Source organism: Sarcophilus harrisii, chromosome 1 (assembly GCF_902635505.1).
Source record: "Sarcophilus harrisii chromosome 1, mSarHar1.11, whole genome shotgun sequence".
Lineage (NCBI taxonomy): Eukaryota > Metazoa > Chordata > Mammalia > Dasyuromorphia > Dasyuridae > Sarcophilus > Sarcophilus harrisii.
Genome location: NC_045426.1, coordinates 345,034,598 through 345,053,843, shown reverse-complemented (window position 1 = coordinate 345,053,843; position 19,246 = coordinate 345,034,598). Strand labels below are relative to the sequence as shown.

Sequence of the window (19,246 nt, the reverse complement as noted above, 5' to 3'; positions counted from 1 at the left end):
AACCAGTGAAAAACAAGAGTTGGGGCAGAATGGTGATCCTCCCAGGATAATTGGAGAAGATCTGAAAACTCCAGGACAGAGGTTTGGCCAGAGTGAAGTGTTTACACTTTCAGGCTAGCTCTACTGAAACAGCAAGTGGAGATCCCTGGGACTAGCTGAAGAGAAAATTTCATTTCCCAGACAGTATGGGTACTAGAAGACTGAGTCCTAGAAGATGCCAAGTTGTGCTGCTGAGATGACGGAACCAGCACATTCGCAGTGGGGCAGAGAATGCTGGCTGTGACCACTTAGAGGAAGGTGGAATTCTTGGTTTGGGGTTCCAGGCCAGAGGGGAGAACTGAAGGACCCCATCCCTACTCCATTAAAGGGACTCTTAAAAAAAAACAACTATAGAAAGTGGTAATACGCAATAGGGAAGACCAAGATTCATCTTCAGAGGATATTGACAAGAAAAACTCCTATTCCAAAGAGTAACGCTAAACATTTATCTGCCCAGAAAGAACTTACAGAACTCAAAAAAGATTTAAAAAATCAAATGAGATTGAGAAAAAAATCTAAGAAAATAACAATTCAAGAAAAGCAAGTTTATGAAAAGAAAACTAGGGAAAGGAAATTCAGTCTAAAAGAAGAAAATGATTCTTTGAAAATTAAAATTGGACAAGAAATTCAGTGAAGTTAAGGAGACCTAGAAATAATAAAATACACAGAATGAAAAACAGAAAAGAATGTGAGACATGTGAGACATCTCAAAAGAAAAACAGATCAAGAAGAGAAAATAAAGAACTGGAAAAGCTATAGCAAAAAAAAAAAAAAAGAAAAAAGAAAGAAAGAATCTTGATATAATAATACATGAAATAAGAGAAAATTATCCTGATGTGCTAGAACAAGAGGGGATCACTGCTAAATTTTAACACACACACACACACACACACACCCTACTCCCCCCATCCCCCCCCACAGTTTTATAAGCAAAAACAACAGATAATGAAACAATTATAACTACAATAAGGATTACACAGGACTTAGCAGTGGCTACAATAAAAGAACACAAGTCCTGGAATTTTGATCAATAATCAAAAGAGCTAGGGGTTGTGGCCGAAAATATTTCCAGCAAAATTAAGTATAATACATATATAAGAGCCAACATCAAAGATAATTTCAAGGGGCTCAATGAAGACAAACTTTTTTTATGTTTTATATATGGAAAGGTAAGTCATATCTAAGATTGTCTATTAGCAATTAGATATTCAAAAAAAAAAAAGACTCGGCTGGAGATGAGTATGATGTGACTCTAAAAAGCAAAAATGTAAAAAGGCAAAGAATAATTATACTATATGAATGAGGTATAAGAACAGGAATCAACAAAGAGGAATTAGATGGGGAAGGGGGACTGGTAGTTCTGAAATCCTACTCACATAAGGGATAGTTTAAAAAGGGAACAATACATTATATATATTCCTAGAAAGCTTCAACCCTCAAATCTATTTTTTAAAAAATTAGGGGAGGGAATGAGATATACAGAAGTTGTATAGAGTATTGGAGTAGAATAAGGTATCTAAACTAATGTAAAAGATAAAAAGGTGGGGAGAGAGGATAAGAGAGGGATCCTCAGGTAGGGAGGAGGTTAAGTAATAAATAGCAAGGCAAGCTAGAGAGTAGAAGTAAAATAGAAGAGTTAACAAGAATAGGAAATGAGATATACACAAATAGTAACAATGACAGGAGTAGAATTAGAAAAAAAAAAGTAGGGGTGGTAATCATTGATCTCAAACAGTTTAAAAAATTCAACCAAAAGAAAAATATGAATCAGCCATATTATTAGTTTTAAATGTATGTATATGTGTATAAAACTTATTCATAAATATATTCATGTTTAACTCTAGCCTGCTTGGGGGATGTGGGGGAGAGAATAAAGTAAAAAGTACATAGCAGAAAACAAGAAAACTACAAAGAAACAGAAAAGATGGGCAGTTTTGAATATTTCTTCTATTATATATGCTTTCTCGAAATGGAAAGTGTTGTTACATATTTTGAATTTTCATAACTATGCACATGACAATGTTTTTGTTTTCTTTTTTCTTTTTTTATTTTCTATTTAAATTTTAAATAAATACTTTAAAAACAAAAAAAATAATTTAAAAAAAAAGTTGGATTCTAGGATAGCTGGGGTTGGTTGGGGAAATCAGGGAGAAAAGAGCACTCTTGAGTTGACCAGAAGTCTCAGCAGCTGCTTGTAGTTCAGTGGGCCAGTCACTCTTTCTCCTCTACTCCCACTCAAAATACCACCTCCCTGATGAGAGCTGATGGAAGAAGTGAGCAGGGAAATGGGGAAGGAATCTTATTTATGAGCAGTCGCTTAGTTTTGGCACAAATTTTGACCATTCTGTAAAAATTTTTACTTTAAAGGTTGTTAATGTCAAAAAAGAGATCCTTCTTGCATGCCGTTCTTTCCCATTTGAAGGTTCAAGAATTGTAGTCAGTATAGAATCTGAATGTTTTAGAATCCATGGTACAAGTCTGAATAATACTGACCTAAAATGAAGCTACAGAGATGCAGATGACCTTCTGAATGACAGGGTAGCATAATGGCAAGGCACTGGATTGTCTTCCCTAAAGGGCTATCAATTATCCAAGGTGATGTTTTAAACTAATAGTAATGTTTCATTTTTCAAAATACATGCAAAGATAGTTTTCAACAGTCATCCTTGAAAAACCTTGTGTTCCATATTCTTTCCTTTCCTTCCCTCTTCCTCTTCCCCTAGATGGCAAGTAATCCAATATGTTAAGCATGTGCAATTCTTCTAAACATATTTCCACATTTATGCTGCACAAGAAAAATCAAATCAAAAAGAAAAAAATGAAGGAAAAAAAAAAACAAGCAAACAACAAACGTGAAAAAACTATGTTGTGATTCACATTTAGTCTCCATAGTCTTCTCTCTCCATCTCCTTCTCTCTTCTCATCTCCAGAGAGCAGATGGCTCTCTCTATCCTAAGTCTATTGGAATTGCCCTGCTGATATCTCATTTAAACTTCATCTTTCCTCAAGCCTTCCAGACCATCTCTTATCCTTTAGAGGTCTTGGACCGAGGCTTTGAGAAAACAAGTCATTTACCATGAGCTCTTTCCTTTCCCCTACTCTACATCTCAAAGTCCCATGACAAAATGGAGGCATTCTTTCCTCTTTCATTTACACTATAGGTTCTAAAACATTGATTTTATATTGATGAAGAATGACCTTCATCACCTCTGTTTTCCTGGACAGAGTGCTTTTATACCCTCTTTGTTCTCTGTCCTTATCCAGGATATTTTTGTTTTTCCCCCATCCTTTTTAAAAAACCTCAAGTTAATTTTTCAAGGTATCAACCCATCTCCTTGCCTTTTAGAATCAAACTCCTAAAATGCATATATACTCCCTTACTTTCTGCTTTCATTTCCTCTCATTCAGCTCTTTTCAATCTGGCTTCTGACTTCATCATTCAAGTAAAATTGTTATTTCTAAACATTTTTTTACTTGACAAATCCAATGTGCTTTATTGGTCCGATCTGCAGTAGTTGGACATTACTGACTTCTGTAACATCCTAAATACCCTTCTGCTACCTGGGTTTTGGTGATGCCATTCCCATTCTCCTTTGCTCATCCATTTCCTGACCCCTTCTAGACTATCTTAAACTTTGTATCCATGAGTTCAGTTTGATTTTTTTTAGCTTTTTATTTTCAAAATATATGCATAGTTTTCAACATTCACCCTTATAAAACTTTGTGTTCCAAATTTTTTTCTCCCTCTCTTACCACCCCCCCCCCCCCACTCTCCTCCCTTAGAATGCAAGTGATCCAATATATTAAACTTATGTGTGGTTGTTCTATACATATTTCCACAATTATGCTGCACAAGAAAAATCAGATCAAAAAAGAAAACAAGAACTAAAACAAAAAGGAAGCAAACAACAACAAAAAAGGTGAAAATACTTTGTTGTGATTCACATTCAATCCACATAGCCCTCTTTTTGGATGCAGATGGCTCTATTACAAGATTATCGGAACTGGCCTGAATCACCTCATTGTTGATGAGAGCCACGGCCATCAGAACTGATCATAGTATAATCTTCTTGTTGCCAGGTACAATGATCTTCTGGTTCTACTCACTTCACTCAGCATCAATTCATATAAGTCTCTTCAGGCCTCTTGATCAATGCTGATCATTTCTTATAGAACAATAATATTCCATAACATTCATTTACCATAATTTATTTAGCCATCCTCCAACTGATAGGCACCTACTCACTTTCCTATTCTTTGCCACTACAACAAGGGCTGCCACAAACATTTCTGTACATGTGGATCCCCTTCCCTCCTTTAAGATCTCTTTGGGATATAATCCCAGTGTTAACACTGCTGCGTCAAAGGGCATGCAGTTTGATAGTCCTTTGGGCATAGTTCCATACTGCTCGGCAACAACTAGTTCACAACTCCACCAACAATGCATCGGTGTTCCAGTTTTCCCATATGCCCTCCAACATTCCATTCAGCATTATCTTTTCTTGTCATCTTAGCCGGTCCCTCAGAGTTGTCTTGATTTGCATTTCCATGAATTCAGTTTTCTCTATGCAGAGGATTCCTCCATCTGTATGTCCTACCTAACTCTGACTGCTTATGGACATTTTTACCCGCATGTCTTATAGGCATTTCCACATTCAGCATATACACAAAAAACTCGTTATGGTTTTCCTCCGAGCCCACTCCTCTCCCAAACTTCCCGTTTTGATTGCAGGTGCCACCATCTTTCAGTCCACCTCAGAATCATCCATAACTGCCTTCTCCTCACCCTACGCATTCAGTCAGATGTCAGATGTCAAGTCTTGGTTCTAGTTCTACATCTTATTCCTCCTTTCTCTTCGCCAACCCAGTTGAGTCCTTTGTCACTTCGGACTAGTCTATCACATTACATAGGCTCCTACGTGGTTCTCCTTCCTCCAGTAACTTGTATTTGCGATCTGGCATTCGCAGCTGCCCATATGACATTCCTAAAAGCACAGTCTAAAATGTCCCAAAAGCTGCAGCGGCTCCCTTCCGTCTCTAAGATGAAAAACTCCTCTGGCTCCAGCTCACCCTTTTAGACTTAATTGCCACAATTCCCTTCCCAGAACCCTTTCCAGTCTGACTGAGCCGGCCTCCGTGGCTTTCCTCACGGATGACACTCCACGTGTGGGCTCTGTCCCGCGCTTGGAACCAGATGCTTCCCCATTTCTGTCTCCTAGCATCAAGCGTCACTTCCTTCCACACGGCCCCGCCCCCTACCTTGTAGCGCCTTCTTCCTATCCGAAAACACCTCCTATGTACAAGTGCACGTGGTTCCCTGAGGGGATATAATCTCACGCGTTAGTTTTGCTTTTGCGCAGCCCAGAAGAAAAGTTTTCCCACGGGCAGGCTTCGAATACCGGTGACAGGCTCCACGTGCTGCCCATGGATTAAAGACAGCCGGAAAAAGGAAGGACGCTGGGGCTTCCGAGCCATCCGGAAGTCCTTCGGATTTGGCCCACACGCCCCGCCTCCCTCGGCCACGCCCCTTGAATTTCGCCATTTAGGCCCCGCCCCGCCTCCTGTAGCTACAGATGCGTGGTCCGTCTCTCATTATCGTCCCCCGTGTCCCTGCTCCCAGGTTCCGTCAGCCCGTCTCCTCCACTCCAGCTCCCTTTGACCCTTCTTCGCCTTCTTTTAACCCCCTCAGCTCTTCAGATAGTGGCCCCGAGTCATCACAGTCAGGGCTCTGCCTCCCTTTAAGGCCCCCTCGCTCTCCCAGACCTCCTCGAGTTATTTTCCTTCCGGCGCGCGCCATGCGGCCCCGGATGCCGGAGACACCAGGCCCTTCCGGCTCTGGGCCGCGGTGGGCGGTGCTCCGGCTCCGGCGCCGAGCTGAGACCTCCGCTCTCGGAGCTTCAGGTTGGTCCGAGGCGGGAAGTCAAGGCTAGTGAGATGGGGCGGAAGAAAGTCCGGCCGAGGCTGATCGCGGAGCTGGCCCGCAAGGTGCGCGCCTACCGGGAACTGAAGTCACGGCCGCGGGACTCGGAGCGCTTCGCCCTGGACTACGAGACCATGACCCGTACGCGCAGCGGCCGCCGCCTCCCCGAGAAAGCCTGGGCCGACGTGCGGCGCGAGAGCCGCCTGCTGCAGCTGCTCAACCGCCTGCCGTGCTTCGGGTTGGGCCGGCTCGTCACGCGCAAGTCCTGGCTGTGGCAGCACGACGAGCCCTGCTACTGGCGCCTCACCCGCGTCCGCGCCGATTACACCGCTCCGGTGCGTGCCTGCCCCGCCCCCACCCCGGGCGGCTGCCCCACCCCCCCCCGCGCCGCCCCGCCCCCCCCCCCCCCCCCCCCCCCCCCCAACCCCGCTGGGAAAGCCTCCACGTCGTTGGGGGACGGGAGCGAGGGGCTTCCCCTCAAGGTCACCCTGGGAGCCCTCAAGGCCGTGAAAGCCGGGTGCAGGACTCGGCCTCTCCTGATTTAAGCAGACTTAGTATCCCAGGCTTAACTGAGGGCGTCTAAGGGTCGCACTTGGTTTTTAATCTCTGCTGTACTTGTCATAGACTAGTTTTCCTCCCAGTTCGTCTCATTCTAATTTATACCCGACAGCTACTTACCTTTTCTGTGGTCAAGAGTAGCAGTAACAGAGAAAAACCGGTTTTGACTCGCTCTAGACAACACTTTTCCTAATAATTAGCCGTTGGGAATTGGAACGCGTGGCCTCTGGAGGAAGTGAATGAAGTCCATCACAGGAGGTCTTAAAACACAGGCTGGATAACCTTAAAGTTAGACACACACCGGGAACTCCTGGTCATTTAGTGTCACATTAGGTGTTCCCTGACGTCCCTTCCATCTGAGATTCTGTGATTCCATTTTTGTTAATTAGGGTCACGTCTCCCCACTCCCCCTTGGCTGAAGGGGGAAAGTATTTGCAGAAAAGTCCTTGTGTCACTGGATTGACCTCACCCAAGTTTTTGTCATTGCTTTCTAGAATTTGGATCATGGAAAGGCCTGGGGGATCCTGACCTTCCGAGGTAAGGAAAGTGCGGGAGGGAGACTTTTGAGACTGATTGCTCTTTGGTGTTTCTATTTGCTTATGGGAGGGGAGAGACTGCCATATACTTAACGGTGGTAAGACTTGACTGTGCCAGCAATAGACACCCTTGTGCTTCAACTTTTCCCCAGGTAAGACAGAGAGTGAAGAAAAGGAGATTGACCAGGTCATGTACCACGACTGGAGGCTGGTGCCCAAGCATGAGGAGGAAGCCTTTAAGAACTTTATCCCTAAGAATGAAGAAACTATCCGATATGTACCTTACCCTCCTTTGTTCCGGGCAATGATTTTTGCAGAACGACAGAAGCAGGGCAACTTCAGCATTGAGGAGCCCATGATAGATTTGGAGAAAAGAATCTCTTTTCAAAAGCAAAATGCCAACAACCAAGCTGAAGGAACTCCAGTATAAAGGCCTTGAACTGTTTGATCATGAGCAGTGTGAAATTACCTATAGAACACCTTTTTTAATGAAGAATTTGTCCTGCAAACCAGTCTTATGCTGTTTCTGATAATGCACTGACTAATCTATGCCCATGAAATTCAGCAATAGTGGTGGTGAAAATACAGCATTTTGTAAAGTCAGTGCCCTTTTTATCATTGTACTATGACTGAGTGTTCAGCTCATTTGGGCCTCTTATTCTTCCTTTAAAAAGGGTCAGAGGTGTCTTTGGGAGAGATCATCAAGATAGAGTTGTCTCAAGTGCTCAATAGTACATTGTGTTTGTATCTCAAACTTGAATATCTCCCTCTCCTAGGAGGAGTCCAGATAGAGGCATGAAGCCGATGTACCTACCCAAGGATCTCCTTTACTATGTTCCATTTTACCTTTTGCTTACAAATACAAATAAAGGCAAAGTCTTGCTGTCCGGCTAGTCTGGTTCATAAATCATTAAGATCTAAATATAGGTAAACTGAGTTTTCACTTGTGAGCTGTTGAGAAGGAAAGGCCTTGTGTGACTGTCTTGAGCTTTTTAGCTGAATGCTGAGCCTTGGGGAAGTGAGGTCCATTAGCTTACTTGGATAGATGACTTTCACAAATGCTAGAATGAGAGTATAGGATGATAGGTTATAAAGTACAGGATGTTATGGCAGGTTGTATATAGGAAGTCATAAAGATTACTACAGTAATAGTAATCATAGGCTATTTCTAGTTTTTCTTTTTCTTTTTTTTTTTTTTCTGAGACAACTGGGGTTAAATGACTTGCCCAGGGTCACGCAGCTAGGAAGTGTTAAGTGTTTGAGGCCAGACTTGAACTCCTGACTTTAGGGCTGGTGCTCTATCCACTGCGCTACCTAGCTGCCCCTCATAGCCTATTTGTATATGGCTTTATAATCTTTAAAATCCAATGCAGTAAACATTTATCAAAGTACTTAATATGTGTTAGGACATATGCTCAGCACGGAGATAAAATTAGTAATAAAGATAGTCCCTGCCCTGGGCAGCTAGGTACAGTGGATAGACCCTTAGGTTTGGAGTCAGGAAGACCCAGTTTAAATCCAACCTCAAGATATTAAGTAGGTGACTCTTACTGGGTCACTTAACCCTTTTTGGTCCATTTTCCTCATCTGTAAAATGATGTGGAGAAGGAAATGGCAAACCACTCCAATACCTTTTACCAAGAAAACCCCAAATAGGATCATGAAGAGTTGGACATGACTGAACAACCACAAAGTTCCTCCCTTCAAAGATTTCATAATCAAAAGGGGAAGATGTCACAAAAGGAGTCAAGATGGGGGAGATTTGGTGTACTTGGTACTAGTAGACAGAGGGGGACATGCAGTTTGAAACAAGGCAGAGTAGTAGATACAAAGTGGAGTGAGCTGAAAGTCCAATTTTTGCCACCCAGCCCTCTAATCAAAGGAGAGGAGGCTGAGGTAAACTGGTGATTGTCAAGGCTTAGATTAGCAGCAATGGTGGGAAGTTTAGAATTGATGACTATCCTGGATAGGGCAACTGTTACATGAAGTTAAATCATACAGATCTGATTTTAAATGGACTGAATGAATATAAGCTTCTTGAGGGAAGGACTTTTTTTTTTTTTCTGAACACAATGTATAGTATTTATTATATATATTGTTTTTTTTTTAATCGATATTTGCAAAACCTTGTGTTCCAATTCCCTTCCCTTCCTCCCTCCCCTAGATGGCAAGTAATCCAATAGATATTAAACATGGCAAAAATATATGTTAAATCCAATATCCAATAAATCGTATATATATATATATATACGATTATCTTGCTGCACAAGAAAAATCAGATCAAAAAGGGGGAAAAAATGAGAAAAAATAAAATTCAAGCAAACAACAAAAGAAGTAAAAATGCTATATTGTGATCCATACTCAGTTCCCACAGACTGCTCCTCTTGGGTGTAGATGGCTCTCTTCATCACAAGATCATTAGAACTGGCCTGAATCATCTCTGTTGAAAAGAGCTACGTCCATCAGAATTGATCATCATATAATCTTTCTGCTATTGTGTATAATGACCTCCTGGTTCTGCTCATTTCACTGAGCACATCAGTTCATGTAAGTCTCCAGGCCTCTCTGAAATCCTCCTGCTGGTTGTTTCTTATAGAACAATAATATTCCATAACATCCATATACTATAAAAAGTTTCCAGTTCCTTACCACTATAAAAAGGGCTGCCACGCCCTCTGTAGTGGCCAGAAACTGAGTGGATGCCCATCAATTGGAGAATGGCTGAATAAATTGTGGTATATGAATGTTATGGAATATTATTGTTCTGTAAGAAATGACCAGCAGGATGAATACAGAGCGGCTTGGAGAGACTTACATGAACTGATGCTGAGTGAAATGAGCAGAACCAGGAGATCATTATCTACTTCAACAACAATACTATATGATGATCAATTCTGATGGACATGGCTCTCTTCAACAATGAGATGAAGCAAGTCAGTTCCAATTGTTCAATAATGAAGAGAACCAGCTACACCCAGCGAAAGAACTCTGGAAAATGACTATGAACCACTACATAGAATTCCCAGTCCTTCTATTTTTGTCCCCCTGCATTTTTGATTTCCTTCACAGGTTAATTGTACACTATTTCAAAGTCTGATTATTCTTGTGCAGCAAAACAACTGTATAGACATGTATACATATATTGTATTTAACATGTATTGTTCTAATGTCCCAGTTTTCCTACATCCCCTCCCAACATTTTGTCATCTTTTCCTAACAAGTATTTTATTAAGCACCTACTATGTACCAGTTATAAAGTTTAAACACTGGGGAACAAAGAATGAAAAAGTCCCTCCTCTCAAAAAGCTTATATTCTGTTGAAGGAGGCAATGTGAATATTATAAATACATAGTCATATGATATTTTTGCTTTAAATGTTATCTCATTTGGTCCTGGGGTGTAGGTACTATTATCTCCGTTTTACAGATGAGCAAATTGGTCCAGGACCATAGCTAGTAAGTGTCTGAAGCAGGATTTAAATTCAGGTCTTCCTAACTGCAGGTCTAGTAGTTTTAGCTCCTGTGCCACTTAGCTGCCTACAAATAAGTACAAGGTAATTTTGAGAGGGAAGATATCAGTAGCTGAAAGGATCAGAAGAAAGTTCCAAATACAAAGTTTGCATGAACTGAGTTTTGGGGGGAAGAATGAAGTTCTAAGTGGAAGTGAGGAAGTGAGTTCTGGGTGGGGTACAGCTAGTGCCAATGCATTCAAAGAAACAGCAAGGCCAGCATATGCAATGTATACTGCAATGTATGGAGGAGAAGACTGTATGAGGCTGGAAAGATTTTGGCATTGGGTTGTAAAGGGATTTTAAAAATTAAGCATTTACATTTCATCCTAGAAAAAATAGAGAATCCATGGAGCTTGTTGAGAAATGACTTGATCAGATTATTAGAAGCATGACTTTGGAAACTGTGGAGGATGGATTACATAGGGGAGAGGCTGGAGGCAGGGAGACAGAGATGGAGGTTTGCAGTTTTTTGTTCATTTGCTTTTTCTTTCTCTTGGTTTTTTCCCTTTGGGTCAGATTTTTTTTTTTTTTTTTTTTTGTATGACATAAATATGAAAATGGTTTTTTTTTTTTTTGCTGAGACATTTGGGGTTAAGTGACTTGCCCAGGGTCACAGAAATAGGAAGTGTTAAGTGTCTGAGGCCAGATTTGAACTTGGGTCCTCCTGACTTCAGGGCTGGTGCTCTATCCACTGCGTCACCTAGCTCCTCCATGAAAACATTTAGAATGATTGTTCATTATATATTTTAACATGTATTAGATTACCTGCCATCTAGGGGAGGGGTGGGGGGAAGGAGGGGAAAATTTGGAACAGAAGGTTTTGCAAGGGCCAGTGTTGAAGGATTACCCATGCATATGCTTTTGTAAATAAAAAGCTATAATTAAAAAAAATAAAATGATTGTTCATATATAACCTATATCAGATTGCTTGCGTCTTGGGGAAGGGGGAGATAAAGGGAGGAAGGGAGAGATAAGGGAGAGAGAGAGACAGAATTTGGAACACAATATCTTACAAAAATGAATGTTAAAAAACTCTTAATATGTAATTGGAAAAATAAAATACTGTTGAGGGGGGAAAAGATCACTTGTAACTTTAGAGAGGACAATTTCATTTGACTGTGAAGTCAGAGTGTAAAAGGTTGAAAAGTGATCAAGACAATGAGTACGCACTTTTCTTTTTTTAAGAAGCTTGAGTATTTTGAAGATGGGAGAGGTTTAGACATATTTGTAGAAGATAGGAAAAATTGAAGATTGGAGAGAAAGATTCTGGCAGAGATCTGCTGGAACAGAAAGAGATGGAATGAATGTTAAATGGAAAGGGAGTGGTCTTGGAGTAGAAAAAGGTCACATTGTTATCACTGACTGGAATAACAGTTTAGAATGACTACATCTGCACATAAATATGATTACTTTGGCAGCAGATGTAACAGTGGAGTGATGAGACTTTTGAAGACAGAAAGCCAATTAGGAAGCTGTCAGCAATAATCTAGATAAGAGATGGATGAGAGCCTAAACTAAGCTGTTAGCTGTATGAGTGGAGAGAGGGGATTTAGATGCAAGAGATGTAATGAAATTTGAAATGTCAAGATGTGACAACTAATTGGATATGTGGGGTGAGGGTGAAGAGTCCAGGATAATGCCAAGGTTAATGAAGCAGGGAGACTGAATGGATAATGGTAGTTTTGGCAGAAATTTGGAAGTATAGAAAAGGGAGAGTTTTGGGGAAAAGATAATCTTATTTTGGCTATGATGATTTAGAGATGTCTTCAGAATATATAATATGAAATATCCAATGAATAATGCTTCAGGACTGAATTTCAGGAAGAGTGACTGAAAATGAAGAAATTAAATATATATTACATAGATCTTATATATATAATACATATACACACATTTTTTTCCCTCTCTATACAGAGGTGACATTTTAATCCATGAGCGCTGCTGCAGTTACCAAGAGAGTGTAGAGGGAAAAAAAAGAGGGCCTTGGATAAAATCTTGGAAAAAATGCATTGTAAGGGTGTAGGTGTGAATACTAGGCCGGCAAAAGAAATGGAAGAGCAGCCAGCAGAGAAGCAGGAAGAAAGCACTATTATAAAAATCCAGAGAGGAGTGAATATCTAGGAGGAAAGGGTAGTTAACCATGTCAAAAGCCGCAGACAAGTCTAGAAGGGTAAGAAAAAGGGGTGGTGATAGGGGTGCCTTGAAGAAGACCTTTAGATTGGACAATTAAGAGATTAGGAGACCTTTTAGAGAGAGAAATTTCATTTGAGATAAGGTCTTAAATTAGATTGTTGAGTTGAGTTGAGGAGTGAGAAGTCAGTAAGTATGCACAGTTTTTTCAAAGAATTTGACTGGTAAAAGGAGATAAAAGGCCATAGCTTAAGGGGATGGTGAGGTATGATAGTTTGGGATTTGGGGGAGAGTCTTGGAAATGTTTTTTTTTTTTTTTTTAATTTATTAAGGGTTTTTATTTCAGAACACATGCATAGATCATTTTCAACATTCACCCTTGCAAAATCTTGTGTTTCAATTTTTTTCCCTTCTTTCCCCCCACTCTTCCCCTAGATGGCAAGTAATCCAATATAGTTAAATATGTGCAATTCTAATATAAATATTTCCACAATTATCACACTGCACAAGAAAAATCAGATCAAAAAGGAAAAAAAAGAGAAAGAAAACAAAATGCAAGCAAACAACAACAAAGGTAAAAATGCTAATGTTGTGATCCACACTCAGTTCCCACAGTCCTCTCTCTGGATGCACATGGCTCTCTCCATCACAAGACTGTATAGTATGCAACCCACCTAATAAATCTCAGAGATCTCTCAAGATGCAAAGAGAAAGGTTTATTCCTTTCTCATGAGAAATTGTGGAAAGTGAAGTCCCAAACATAAGGGCAGAGGTAATATGTATGTTTCCTGGCACAACATTATAATTTCTCCTGCTGGTTCATCCTCATTGAGAATGTTGGTTAGCCTTAAACCTGAGACTTTGGTCGGTATGTGGTCAATAGAATCCTATATGTGTACAAGACACCTTTTGACCATTCTGATACGCAATTCCCTCAACTTCACCTCCCAACATATTTGGTACAATATTTGGCACGGTTAGGGAGTCCCTTCTCTTCACAGTGGGATTTCTGAATAAAAGTCCACTCACATTCACTTACTCCTAGTTCTATACCTCATCCAGTCTGATTCAGACAGTAGACTCCCTTCTGCTGAATTGCTACTAGCCAAGAATGTTCCTCTTGCTTGGACCAGAATCCAGTTCCATTATATACTACAGATCTATGGCTGAGCAGCCAGATTGGACTCAGAGGAATTGGCATTCAAGGCCACTGATTCAGCCATTGAGGCCTTCTATAAATCTAACTTAGAAAGGTTGAAGAGTTCAGAGCTATTCTGTTGGGACAACCAAGGGATAGGGGCTAGCCAGACAAAAGGTATAAAGAGGAGTAAAAAGGCTAAGGAAACCCCCATGATGTAGCACCGGAATTACACTTCTTGAGGAAAAACAGGTGGGATCTCTCAGAAAAGGATATGGTCTCTTCACAAATAGAGAGAAACAAAATCAGCAACGTGAGGATCACAAGGAATGAACCCCCCTTCCCTGGAATTTCCAAGCACTCATGAGTCAGGAGGCTGATCAGTAGGATGTCTTTGCCAAAGGTGTAATTTCAGGTCACCTCATTGGGCCTCAGATGTCCACTTGGGCTTCAGGGGAGGAGCAAGTCCTTTTACACGAGCTTTCAACCATGTTCCTGGGTGCAGATGGCTGTGTCTGAAATCAATAAAATCTGAAAGGGGCCATCCCAGCACGGGATTAATTTTTCTTCTTTCCATATTTTTCTGTATACCCAATCTCCAACTTAAAATTTGTGTATGGAAAAACCCAAAAGGGGAGTTAGGCAATCAACCCTTTCTGCTGTAGTTCTTATAGGTGAACTATTAAGTCTTCAAATACCTTCTTAGGAATAAATCTTTGGTATCAAATATAGGATCCCAAGTTTGTTGTAGAGAGGGAGGAGAGGTGAGGAGGGTGAGGCTGTATAATAGCTTATAGAGTTTGGTTCTGATTCTTATTAAAGTCAGAGGCAGACATTTAGTCCATGGTAAGTGGGTTTCCATTGCCAATTTTGTTAATTGTCTTTTGATTTCCTGATTCATCCCTTCAACCTTGCCAGAGGATGGAAGATATCAGGGGATATGAAAATCCCAAATGATTTCTAGTGGTTTGGCTAAGTCTCTCAGAATCTTGGCTGTGAGATGACTTCCTTGGTCCAAGTTTATCCTCTCCACTATTCCATATCTAGGGATGATTTGCTGTAATAAAGTCTTAGCAGTTGTTTTGGACAAGGGGAAGGCCTCTACCCAAGGAAGTAACTACACCAGCAAATATTTGAGACACCCTATAGGGGGAAGTTCAGTAAAGTTCACCTGTATGCTCTGAAAAGGTCTCATACCAGGCAGCCGGCCACCTTGAGGTGCATGGCATTGAGTAGCCTTGTTTGTCCTTTGAAAAACCAGACAGCTATCCACCGTTTGATGGGCCGAGGCTTATAACCCAGGAGTCACATACTTAGTATGGCATTACAGATTCTGACCATCCCAGTAACTCCCTTGGTGTAACTAATGTAGGACCTGTCTCATGCCTGCTTTGGTCAGTATATCCCTCTGCCATCTGGTAGAAACCAGTGTCCATCTGTCCATCCACTCCAAGAGACAGAACTTTTTCAGTTTCTTCCTCTGGGAAGGTAGGAGAGGGCAGACTAGGGGGAAGTATGGAATCAGTACTATAGGTGCTATAGCTCCTCCATAGGTGTAGAGAATACCAGGTGGCTGGTAATTCTCCAGATCTCACAATAGAAATCATATCCCCATCAATAATTACAAAACCATTCTTTCTCTTCCCATTTACTACTCAAGATAACCCATCAATAAACCAATTAAGCCCTCCTGGCCAAGCAAGGCTTGGCAAGACTCTTGCAGATCTGCCCTCACCTTAGTTTGGCATTCTACTAATTCCATACATCAGTGTTATCCATTTGGGCTATAATTTGGGTTTGAGGTCACGAATGGTGCTGAATTTAAATTATGATCTTGGGATATCACAAAATCATCTTTTTAAAATAATATAGCCTCATATTTCAGAATCCTGGAATCAGTCAGCCACCTGCCAGGCAGTCTTCTGATTTAGTAGTCCTAACTTTATGAGGAACCCTAACAATGAGACTTCCTCCAAAAGTGAGTTTTCTATTCTCTTCCATTAGAACAGTTGTGGCTGCAACTGCCTGTACACATGTGGGCCAACTCCTTGCTACAGGATCTAATATTTTAGATAGAAAAGCCACACATCTCTTTACCTCCTCTTATCTAGGCCAGAACCCCTAATGCAATCTGACCATCAGCCACATTCACAAAAAGATAAAGAGGTTTTTCTAATGTTGGGAGAGCTACGACTGGGGGTGACATAAGCATTTGTTTCAATTGTTCAATTTTTGCCCCTCCTCAGAGTCCCAACCAATAGAATTGGGACTTTGTTCCAACAAATATTGACATAGAAGCTTAGTGATGGAGGAATAGGAGTCAATCCAGGCTCTACAATATCCTCCTAAGCCCTGGAACTTCCTCAGCAATTTTTTAGTTTTTGGTAATGGAATATGTATGATACCCTTGATTCCAGCTGGATCCAATTTCTTTCTTTCTTTTTTTATTATAACTTTTTATTGACAGAACATATGCCTGGATAATTTTTTACAACATTATCCCTTGTACTCACTTCTGTTCCTATTTTTCCCTTCCCTCCTTCCACCCCCTCCCCTAGATGGCAAGCAGTCCTATACATGTTAAATATGTTATAGTATTGGATCCAATTTCTTGCTCTTTTTACTGATTAGATGTCCTAAGTATTTAACCTCCTCCACAAATTGAAGTTTTTCCTTTGAAACTCTGAATCCTGATTCTCCTAGAAAGTTCAGCAAATTAATAGTATTTTTACTGGTATTTTCCATCTTATCCCCACCAATCAACAAATCATCTACATATTACAATACTCTAGTTCCTGCTTTCTAGGAATTTTTTCCAATATCTGGCCAAAGAAATTTGGGGATTCTGTGTAGCCTTGGGGGAGTACCCACCATTAAAACTGCCCTTTTCTACAGGTATCTGAGTCCTCCCATTCAAATGCAAAAATCTTTCTGCTGTCCTCCTATAAAGGGCAGCTCCAATGTGATGCCACAGTTTCCTTTAATTATTCTACTTCAGTTTTCCTGAATTGTTTTGCCTCAATCTTCCTGATGGCAACCCCACTTCCTGACCATAAGAACTGATAAAATTAGCTGGGAACCCTGACCATTAGTGTTGCCATACAGGAACCATATGACAGTGGTTGCTGGAGATCCAACTCAGAATGGATCTCCTCATGTGAGAGGATGATACAAGGAGACTGAGGGGCAGTTGCTGCTCTCTGACCTCTCTGACTGAGAGGCCCTTGTGATGTCTGATCTCTCTCCTCTTCCCTCTGCCTCCAATTTATCTTATTCTGAGTCTGCACACCTGTGTCAGCAAAGGCTGCCCTGCAACTCCTTCAGATGCTGTGATCTACAGCTGTGGAGGCTCTCGGAGAATTGACCTGTCCCTTAACACATTAGCATTCCATAGAGCCAAAAAATACAGATGGTTTATTTCAAGATAGGAGTGCATATCTCCTAACTCAAGACTCAGTGGCTCCTGGACTTCCCAATTTATCAGGATTTATGATCCTTCCTTACCCCCAACCTGTCAGAACCAAATTATAGTTAATTCCTGGAAGTTCTCGCTCACCAGAGCTCTAACCCACCCTGCTTTCTTCCCCTGATAGCTAGAGCCCTATGAGAATCACTGGAATCCCTCAGCTCCTTGCTGGATGCTTTGAGATGAGTCCAGTTCAGCCACTGGGGGTAACATGGATTTTGTTTTGCCCTCAGCCCAATCTCTCCCTCTAAATGAAATATTAAAAATCTCTCTAATCTCTATCTTGCCTCAGTTTCTCTGGCATTACACCAGAATACATTTTTTAAAATCCAGCACACTAAACCATTTACTGGAACTAGGAATCCTTTCTAGGATAGGATATATAGTAGGATGGGAAGATAAGATTTATTTTATTGATTTTTCTTAGATCTTGTACTAATCTGTATTTACCATCTTTCAGACCGGCAGGATGAGGGTGTTGAAAGGTGAAATACAGGGCTCAATCAGTTTATTCTTCAGGAGCTCCTATGTGACAGGTTTCAACCCCACTCTACCATCATTAGAAATAGGATATTGCCTAATTCTTACCACCTCCTTTGCATCTCACAGGGTAATTTTTATAGGAGTAATGTCAACTCTATCTGGGTTATCGAATCTTGCCCAGATGTCTGGGAAGATTTCTATTAATTCCACCTCTTTGTGCTTTACCATTTTGCTGGGACATATATTTACCTCCCTTGGTATCAAGGCTATTTCTAGTCAAGTAATTAAATCCCTTCCCAATAAATTCATTCTAGTTTCAGGAACCAGAAGTAACTTACAGAACGTTTCATGACCCTCCATTCTGATTTTATATCTTTTGGTTATGGAGAATAGAAAATTTTCTCTTTTTACTTTTGAGATAATCAATGTTTCTTTAGATAATTCAACACCAGGAGGGAGCTATATCATTGAGGTTTGAGCAGCTCCTGTGACTATGAGGAAAACATTGTTCCTCCTCTTTTGGTCCCACCCTTAAATTAAATATTAAATAAATTTAATAAGGGTTCCAGGGGGTGCTGAAGAACCCTTGACTTCCCTAATCTCCACCTAGTTCTATGAGGGAGTATACTTGTTTCCTTCTTTTTTGTGGACACTTTTGCAGGATGTGCCTTTCTGCCTGACATTGCCAATATTTGATTGGAACTCTGCCTTCCTCCCTCCCATTCCTGAAAGTTCTTCCCTTTGAGGGGCCCTTATCAGTGGAGCCTGGGCCACGGCTCATTGGTCAGGACCTCTCCTTTTGTTCACACTTCTCTTTGTCTCCTGTACCATTTACATCTCTTACAACTTGCATTAGAATCCTAGCCTTCTGTTTCTCCTCATCCCTTTGGGTATAAACTTTAGTTGTTTTCTCTAGAAAAGTATTAAGTGACTTCTTGTTCCTCTAATTTCTGCTACTTTCTGCTAATGTCCACCCAGGCATTTGTTGCAAAATGTAATTTCAAAGTTGCTTCAGTTTCCAGATCATCATCTGAATCCAGACCAGAATATTTCTCTTTCTTTTAGTTTATTTAAATATTCTGTAGGAGATTTCTCTTTTCCTTGTGTCATCACTGAAAAGGCTCTCTCAAGATTCTATGTTCTGGGTACTGCATTTCTGACCCTTGTAAAAATTAATTCTCTCAAATCCTGTAAGTGTTCCCTGTGAGCTGAGTTATGGTGATCCCACTGGAGGTCAGTCAGGGGAATTATTCCCACTGCTGGGGAATGTCTATGATCCCATTCTTTTCAGAGTCACCTGTCTCAACATTCCTCATTCTTCCTATGTAAATAAAGTATTTAAAATTGACATTAATTCACCCCAGGCCCATTCTTAGGTCCAGAAACTGATTGAATTGTTCTGCTAGCCTAGTGGGGTCCTTTATTAGGGATTTGTTTTCCTTCTTAAAATTCCTAACCTAATGCT

The 19,246-nt window shown here is 40.9% G+C and overlaps 1 protein-coding gene across 1 annotated transcript; it reads left to right on the top strand.

Annotated features, from left to right (window-relative positions):
* Nucleotides 1-5,653: 5,653 nt before the first annotated feature.
* On the top strand, nucleotides 5,654-7,940 carry MRPS34 (mitochondrial ribosomal protein S34). Its single transcript, XM_031945818.1, has 3 exons — nucleotides 5,654-6,294; nucleotides 7,012-7,054; nucleotides 7,206-7,940. The coding sequence occupies exons 1-3, from the start codon at nucleotides 5,974-5,976 to the stop codon at nucleotides 7,481-7,483; spliced, it is 642 nt and encodes a 213-aa protein (XP_031801678.1). The 5' UTR covers nucleotides 5,654-5,973; the 3' UTR covers nucleotides 7,484-7,940.
* The last annotated feature ends 11,306 nt before the right edge of the window (nucleotides 7,941-19,246 follow it).

Coding starts and splice junctions, on each gene's coding strand:
- MRPS34 (XM_031945818.1), top strand. CDS start 5,974: ATGGGGCGGAAGAAAGTCCGGCCGAGGCTGATCGCGGAGCTGGCCCGC. Junction 6,295..7,011: donor GCGCCGATTACACCGCTCCG/GTGCGTGCCTGC, acceptor ATTGCTTTCTAG/AATTTGGATCATGGAAAGGC. Junction 7,055..7,205: donor GGGGATCCTGACCTTCCGAG/GTAAGGAAAGTG, acceptor ACTTTTCCCCAG/GTAAGACAGAGAGTGAAGAA.